The sequence below is a fragment of the Coregonus clupeaformis genome, chromosome 7 (assembly GCF_020615455.1).
Source record: "Coregonus clupeaformis isolate EN_2021a chromosome 7, ASM2061545v1, whole genome shotgun sequence".
Taxonomy (NCBI): Eukaryota; Metazoa; Chordata; class Actinopteri; order Salmoniformes; family Salmonidae; genus Coregonus; species Coregonus clupeaformis.
The window spans coordinates 70,972,690-70,981,536 of NC_059198.1; the positions used below are offsets into that span (position 1 = coordinate 70,972,690).

General features: G+C 50.1%; 1 protein-coding gene across 1 annotated transcript in view; it reads left to right on the forward strand.

Moving 5' to 3' along the window:
* The first annotated feature begins 4,651 nt into the window (after positions 1-4,651).
* The window catches only part of LOC123491293 (E3 ubiquitin-protein ligase HECW1-like), a 24,858-nt gene continuing 20,662 nt past the window's right edge, over positions 4,652-8,847 (forward strand). Inside the window, 1 exon segment of the mRNA XM_045221569.1 lies at positions 4,652-4,656. Within this exon segment, the coding sequence (XP_045077504.1) occupies positions 4,652-4,656 (5 nt within the window).

Below are 8,847 nucleotides of genomic sequence, written 5' to 3' on the forward strand. Positions count from 1 at the left end.
AGTGTCCTGGGGGCATTATGAGGAGTGAGGAGTGTCCTGGGGGCGTTAGGAGGAGTGAGGAGTGTCCTGAGGGCATTAGGAGGAGTGAGGAGTGTCCTGGGGGCATTAGGAGGAGTGAGGAATGTAATAAGGGCATTAGGAGGATTGAGGAGTGTCATGAGGGCAGGAGGAGTGAGGAGTGTCCTGAGGGTAGGAGGAGTGAGGAGTGTCCTGAGGGCATTAGGAGGAGTGAGGAGTGTCCTGAGGGCAGGAGGAGTGAGGAGTGTCCTGAGGGCATTAGAAGGAGTGAGGAGTGTCCTGAGGGTAGGAGGAGTGAGGAGTGTCCTGGGGGGCATTAGGAGGAGTGAGGAGTGTCCTGGGGCATTAGGAGGAGTGAGGAGTGTCCTGAGGGCAGGAGGAGTGAGGAGTGTCCTGAGGGTAGGAGGAGTGAGGAGTGTCCTGAGGGCAGGAGGAGTGAGGAGTGTCCTGCGGGCAGGAGGAGTGAGGAGTGTCCTGAGGGCAGGAGGAGTGAGGAGTGTCCTGAGGGCAGGAGGAGTGAGGAGTGTCCTGAGGGCATTAGGAGGAGTGAGGAGTGTCCTGAGGGCAGGAGGAGTGAGGAGTGTCCTGAGGGCATTAGGAGGAGTGAGGAGTGTCCTGGGGGCATTAGGAGGAGTGAGGAGTGTCCTGAGGGGCATTAGGAGGAGTGAGGAGTGTCCTGGGGCATTAGGAGGAGTGAGGAGTGTCCTGGGGCAGGAGGAGGAGTGAGGAGTGTCCTGGGGGCATTAGGAGGAGTGAGGAGTGTCCTGAGGGGCAAGTGCTAGCAACAACGTTAACTTGAGATATATTTTGAACAGGGAACATTCATGTGTAAGCAATTAGAGCATAGGCTATAATCTCTCAGACACCCAGCGCATCCACAAGGGATCACAACCTTTGTCACAGTTGTTAATTAATCGGATGCAGCTGAGAAGAAGCAAACACTAAATTGGTGAATTTAGGGATGAATACTTTTGCAAGGCACTGTATAGACAGGTACTAAGTCAGCTCATAGCATGCCCCAGTGAGCTACTGTAGTAGTCTTCAGGCCTGGTATTCAGCAGGGTATATACAGTGGGGAGAACAAGTATTTGATACACTGCCGATTTTGCAGGTTTTCCTACTTACAAAGCATGTAGAGGTCTGTAATTTTTATCATAGGTACACTTCAACTGTGAGAGACGGAATCTAAAACAAAAATCCAGAAAATCACATTGTATGATTTTTAAGTAATTCATTTGCATTTTATTGCATGACATAAGTATTTGATACATCAGAAAAGCAGAACTTAATATTTGGTACAGAAACCTTTGTTTGCAATTACAGAGATCATACGTTTCCTGTAGGTCTTGACCAGGTTTGCACACACTGCAGCAGGGATTTTGGCCCACTCCTCCATACAGACCTTCTCCAGATCCTTCAGGTTTGGGGCTGTCGCTGGGCAATACGGACTTTCAGCTCCCTCCAAAGATTTTCTATTGGGTTCAGGTCTGGAGACTGGCTAGGCCACTCCAGGACCTTTAGATGCTTCTTACGGAGCCACTCCTTAGTTGCCCTGGCTGTGTGTTTCGGGTCGTTGTCATGCTGGAAGACCCAGCCACGATCCATCTTCAATGCTCTTACTGAGGGAAGGAGGTTGTTGGCCAAGATCTCGCGATACATGGCCCCATCCATCCTCCCCCTCAATACGGTGCAGTTGTCCTGTCCCCTTTGCAGAAAAGCATCCCCAAAGAATGATGTTTCCACCTCCATGCTTCACGGTTGGGATGGTGTTCTTGGGGTTGTACTCATCCTTCTTCTTCCTCCAAACACGGCGAGTGGAGTTTAGACCAAAAAGCTCTATTTTTGTCTCATCAGACCACATGACCTTATCCCATTCCTCCTCTTGATCATCCAGATGGTCATTGGCAAACTTCAGACGGGCCTGGACATGCGCTGGCTTGAGCAGGGGAACCTTGCGTGCGCTGCAGGATATTAATCCATGACGGCGTAGTGTGTTACTAATGGTTTTCTTTGAGACTATGGTCCCAGCTCTCTTCAGGTCATTGACCAGGTCCTGCCGTGTAGTTCTGGGCTGATCCCTCACCTTCCTCATGATCATTGATGCCCCACGAGGTGAGATCTTGCATGGAGCCCCAGACCGAGGGGAGATTGACCGTCATTTTGAACTTCTTCCATTTTCTAATAATTGTGCCAACAGTTGTTGCCTTCTCACCAAGCTGCTTGCCTATTGTCCTGTAGCCCATCCCAGCCTTGTTCAGGTCTACAATTTTATCCCTGATGTCCTTACACAGCTCTCTGGTCTTGGCCATTGTGGAGTGGTTGGAGTCTGTTTGATTGAGTGTGTGGACAGGTGTCTTTTATACAGGTATTGAGTTCAAACAGGTGCAGTTAATACAGGTAATGAGTGGAGAACAGGAGGGCTTCTTAAAGAAAAACTAACAGGTCTGTGAGAGCCGGAATTCTTACTGGTTGGTAGGTGATCAAATACTTATGTCATGCAATAAAATGCAAATTAATTACTTAAAAAATCATACAATGTGATTTTCTAAGATTTTTGTTTTAGATTCCGTCTCTCACAGTTGAAGTGTACCTATGATAAACATTACAGACCTCTACATGCTTTGTAAGTAGGAAAACCTGCAAAATCGGCAGTGTATCAAATACTTGTTCTCCCCACTGTATAGTGTATCTCTCTCCTTCACTCTCTGTACCTCTCCCTTTCCCCTCCCTCCCTCCCTCTCCTCTGTCTTAGGCCCTGGTCAGCCTCCCTCCCTCCCTCCCTCCCTCCCTCCCTCCCTCCCTCCCTCCTCCCTCCCTCCCTCCCTCCCTCCCTCCCTCCCTCCTCCCTCCCTCCCTCCCTCCTCCCTCTCCTCTGTCTCAGGCCTTGGTCAGCCTCCATTCCTCCCTCCCTCCCTCCATCTCTCTCCTCTGTCTCAGGCCTTGGTCAGCCTCCCTCCCTCCCTCCCTCCCTCCCTCCCTCCCTCCCTCCCTCCCTCCCTCCCTCCCTCCCTCCATCTCTCTCCTCTGTCTCAGGCCTTGGTCAGCCTCCATTCCTCCCTCCCTCCCTCCATCTCTCTCCTCTGTCTCAGGCCTTGGTCAGCCTCCATTCCTCCCTCCCTCCCTCCATCTCTCTCCTCTGTCTCAGGCCTTGGTCAGCCTCCCTCCCTCCCTCCCTCCCTCCCTCCCTCCCTCCCTCCCTCCCTCCCTCCCTCCCTCCCTCCCTCTCCTCTGTCTCAGGCCTTGGTCAGCCTCCCTTCCCTCCCTCTCTCCATTCTCTCTCCTCTGTCTCAGGCCCTGGTCAGCCTCCCTCCCTCCCTCCCTCCCTCCCTCCTCCCTCCCTCCCTCCCTCCCTCCTCCTCCCTCCCTCCATCTCTCTCCTCTGTCTCAGGCCCTGGTCAGCCTCCCTCTCTCCCTCCCTCCCTCCATCTCTCTCTCTGTCTCAGGCCTTGGTCAGCCTCCCTCCCTCCCTCCCTCCCTCCCTCCCTCCCTCCCTCCCTCCCTCCCTCCCTCCCTCCCTCCCTCCCTCCCTCCCTCCCTCCATCTCTCTCCTCTGTCTCAGGCCTTGGTCAGCCTCCCTCCCTCCCTCCATCTCTCTCCTCTGTCTCAGGCCCTGGTCAGCCTCCCTCCTTCCCTCCATCTCTCTCCTCTATCTCAGGCCCTGGTAAATCTGCCTCCCTCCTCTCTCTGAGATAGATAGGAGTCTACTTATTACATCCACATTGTTCTGGGCTGAATCCCAAATGGCACCCTATTCCTTACGTAGTGCACTACTACCCATAGGGCAAATGTAGTGCACTATATAGGACATAGGGTGCCATGTGGGATGTACCCTTGTTCTGTTCAGCAGCCATGAGGCTCTCTGTTCCAGGAGACCGTTGTCTGAGATTGAAAGGCTGAGGGAGAAAATCTATTCTTTTGCTGAAATGAGATTTTTGGTTTCTTCAGTTTAGACTACTGGAAGAGTCTGCTGTGGGCTCGCTGCAACCTTTATCCACTATTCTGCCTGTAAGACTTATTCAGATCATTTCATTTTTCTATTCCATGTATAACAACCTGACATGCTCCACTACTCCAGGAACAGGCATCTGTGATCCAGTTTTTTCCAAACTGCCTCCATACTAAGGAAACGTTCAGGAGGCAAAGTCGTCTGTTTTGATAGAGCAGGATTTGGAATTTAGTAGACTTTTTTATTAGACTTTTCTAGTAAAAGTTACATGTGTCATATCATCTAATAAAATGCAGCTCTGCTCTATTTAAAGATGCCATTAAGTTAATATAGTCCACTGTGGCTTGCCAACCCCTGGCCAGACATAACCCTAAGTTAATATAGTCCACTGTGGCTTGCCAACCCCTGGCCAGACAGAAGCATCCAAAAGCTTCCAGAATCCAGATACTATTGTAACCCTGCTTTTCTCATTCATCCCATTTCTGATGTGAGGTTTTGCTTCTTGGACAGTTAGTCAACTGTTGAAAACATGAACTGAGGTTTTGCTGCTTGGACAGTTTGTAAACTGTTGAAAACATGAACTGAGGTTTTGCTGCTTGGACAGTTTGTAAACTGTTGAAAACATGAACTGAGGTTTTGCTGCTTGGACAGTTTGTAAACTGTTGAAAACATGAACTTACTCGACCAATGCCGTAAGTCATGTAGGCCTAACTGTTTGTTACAGAGGGCTCCCGAGTGGCGCAGCGGTCTAAGGCACTGCATCTCAGGGCTAGAGGCGTCACTACAGACCGAGTGGAGCAGCGGTCTAAGGCACTGCATCTCAGGGCTAGAGGCGTCACTACAGACAGAGTGGAGCAGCGGTCTAAGGCACTGCATCTCAGTGCTAGAGGCGTCACTACAGACCGAGTGGGGCAGCGGTCTAAGGCACTGCATCTCAGTGCTAGGAGGCGTCACTACAGACCGAGTGGCGCAGCGGTCTAAGGCACTGCATCTCAGGGCTGAGGCGTCACTACAGACCGAGTGGGGCAGCGGTCTAAGGCACTGCATCTCAGAGCTCGAGGCGTCACTACAGACCGAGTGGAGCAGCGGTCTAAGGCACTGCATCTCAGGGCTTGAGGCGTCACTACAGACCGAGTGGAGCAGCGGTCTAAGGCACTGCATCTCAGGGCTAGAGGCGTCACTACAGACCGAGTGGAGCAGCAGTCTAAGGCACTGCATCTCAGTGCTAGAGGCGTCACTACAGACCGAGTGGAGCAGCGGTCTAAGGCACTGCATCTCAGGGCTAGAGGCGTCACTACAGACCGAGTGGCGCAGCGGTCTAAGGCACTGCATTCTCAGTGCTATAGGCGTCACTACAGACCCCCTGGTTCGATTCCAGGCTGTATCACAACCGGCCGTGATTGGGAGTCCCATAGGGCGAGCGCACAATTGGCCCAGCGTCGTCCGGGTTTGGCCGGTGTAGGCTGTCATTGTAAATAAGAATTTGTTCTTAACTGACTTGCCTAGTTAAATAAAACATGCAATATTTGCTTTGTGGACTTCACCAGACAGATGTTACTGTCATTGTGTAGTTTAATTTACTGTGTGACTGTTGTCTTTTAGTTGTCTCCAGCTTATTACTGTATATATCACGGTGGCGTATGAACTAATGGGTTATAGAGCAAACAACGCAGTTATCACAACATAGATTGTAATATGGCTTTTTTGACTGGCTTGGTTTCCCGGTGATTTTACCCACGCACCGCTACTGGGAGAGAGAGATTTTTTAAAATACCTTTATTTGACCCAAATACTGTACTTACATCATTAAAACACAAAACTTGATTTCATTTTAACAGACTAGAAAGTTAAAACCAAGCCCCCCTCCTCGTCCCCAGACGGTTCACCAGCCCCCAATATACCTGCTCCAGTGTCAGCCGAGCCGGCACCAGCCCCAGCAGCTCAGCTCTGTGGTCCGTACACACGCCAAATCATTCACTATACCCTAAACCTCAACTAAATTTTGTAATAAATCATGTGGAAATTGAGCAAGTTGAGGTGACTAAACTGCTTGGATTGTAAACTGTCATGGTCAAAACATGTTGATACAACAGTAGCTAAGATGGGGAGAAGTCTGTCCATAATAAAGCGCTGCTCTACCTTCTTAACAGCACTATCAACAAGGCAGGTCCTACAGGCCCTAGTTTTGTTGCACCTGGACTACTGTTCAGTCGTGTGGTCAGGTGCCACAAAGAGGGACCTCGGAAAATTACACTTGGCTCAGAACAGGGCAGCACGGCTGGCCCTTAAATGTACACGGAGAGCTAACGTTAATAATATGCATGTCAATCTCTCATGGCTCGAAGTGGAGGAGAGATTCACTTCATCACTACTTGTTTTTGTAAGAAGTGTTGACATGTTGAATCCACCGAGCTACTGGCACACAGCTCAGACACCCATGCATACCCCACAAGACATGCCACCAGAGGTCTCTTCACAGTACCCAAGTCCAGAACAGACTATGGGAGGCGCACAGTACTACATAGAGCCATGACTACATGGAACTCTATTCCACATCAGGCAACTGATGCAAGCAGTAAAATTAGATTTAAAAAACAGATACAAAATACACCTTGTGGAACAGTGGGGACTGTGAAGAGACACACACATACAGGCACAGACACACATACACCTGATAAGACATGCACTCTACACACACGTACACATGGATTTTGTATTGTAGATATGTGATAGTAGAGTAGTGGCCTGAGGGAACACACTTAATGTATTGTGTAAAGTGTTATGTAATGTCATGTAATGGGAGAGGAGAGGAGAGGAGAGGAGAGGAGAGGAGAGGAGAGGAGAAGGAGAGGAGGGAGAGGGAGAGGGAGGAGGAGAGGAGAGGAGAGGGAGAGGAGAGGAGAGGAGAGGAGAGGAGAGGAGAGGAGAGAGAGGGAGAGGAGAGGAGAGGAGAGGAGAGAGGAGAAGGGAGAGGAGAGGAGAGGGAGAGGAGAGGAGAGGAGAGGAGGGAGGGAGAGGAGAGGGAGAGGAGAGGAGAGGAGAGGAGAAAGACAGGAGAGGAGAGGGGAGAGGAGAGGAGAAGAGGTGGTTCCGCTCTAGGTTTCCTCCTAGGTTCCTGTCTGTCTTTGGTTTTTTCTAGTCACCGTGCTTCTACATCTGCATTGCTTGCTGTTTGGGGTTTTAGGCAGGGTTTCTGTATAAGCACTTTGTGACACCTGCTGATGTAAAAGGGCTTTATAAATAGTTAGTTGTTACCTGTAATATGCAGCAGGTTTTTAGCAGGGCCTGTGTGCTTATAATGGGGAATTGTGTGTGGGGGAAGGAGGAAGAGAGAGAGAGAGGGAGGAGGGAGAGAGGGAGGGGAGAGAGAGGGAAATGGGAGGATGCGGGGTGAGTCAGATAAGCAGCTGTGTCTCAGACCACCCTCTTCTTTTCTACTTCTCTCTCTCTCTCTCTCTCTCTCTCTCTCTCTCTCTTCTCCCTCTCTCCCTCTCTCTCTCTCTCTCTCTCTCTCTCTCTCTCTCTCTCTCTCTCTCTCTCTCTCTCTCTCCCCCTCGCTCTCTCTCTCTCTCTCCCTCTCTCTCCTCTCTCTCTCTCTCTCCCTCTCTCTCTCTCTCTCTCACCCCAATTGGTCATGGCAGGCTGATCTGCTAAAGGCATGGTGCTGAAATCTTTAAATGCAAATGGTACCAGCTGTGGCATGACACACACAAAATACACACATACGCAGAAATACACACACATACACAGAAATACACACACATACGCAGAAATACACACACATACACAGAAATACACACACATACACAGACATACACACACACACAGACACACAGACTGAAATGAAACTGAAACTGTCTCTCAGACAAGCACGCACACACACACACACACACAGTCTCTCTCTGAGTCAGAGATTTGTCTCCATTTGTTCTGTGTGGGTGATCTGATCCAGCCAGAGCGGTGTGCTGAATCTCTCTCAGCCAGTGTCTGTGTGTGTGTGTGTGTGTGTGTGTGTGTGTGTGTGTGTGTGTGTGTCTGTGTGTGTCTGTGTGTGTCTGTGTGTGTGTGTGTGTGTGTGTCTGTCTGTGTGTGTGTGTGTGTGTGTGTGTGTCTGTGTGTGTCTGTGTGTGTGTGTGTGTGTGTGTGTGTGTTGTGTGTGTGTGTGTGTGTGTGTCTGTGTGTGTGTGTCTGTGTGTGTGTGCGTGTGTGTGTGTGCGTGTGTGTGTGTCTGTGTGTGTGTGTCTGTGTGTGTGTGTGTGTGTGTGCGTGTGTGTGTGTCTGTGTGTGTGTGTGTGTGTGCGTGTGTGTGTGTCTGTGTGTGTGTGTCTGTGTGTGTGTGTGTGTGTGTGTGCGTGTGTGTGTGTCTGTGTGTGTGTGTGTGTGTGTCTGTGTGTGTTCCAGCCAGAGTGTGCTCTCCCATATTGTTCAGTCTGTTGGAGAGGATCAGTGTGCTGACAGAGACAGGGGAATCTCTCCCAGGTCTCAGATAGACAGACAAAGTGTGTCCCAAATGGTACCTATTCCCATAGTGCACTACTTTAGACCAGAGAGAATGGCACCCTATTCCCTATATAGTGCACTACTTTAGACCAGAGAATGGCACCTATTCCCTATATAGTGCACTACTTTAGACCAGAGAATGGCACCCTATTCCCTATAGTGCACTACTTTAGACCAGAGAATGGCACCCTATTCCCTATATAGTGCACTACTATAGACCAGAGAATGGCACCCCTATTCCCTATGTAGTGCACTACTTTAGACCAGAGAATGGCACCTAACTTCCCTATATAGTGCACTACTTTAGACCAGAGAATGGCACCCTATTCCTATGTAGTGCACTACTTTTGACCAGAGCCCATAGGGAGTAGGGTGCCATTTGG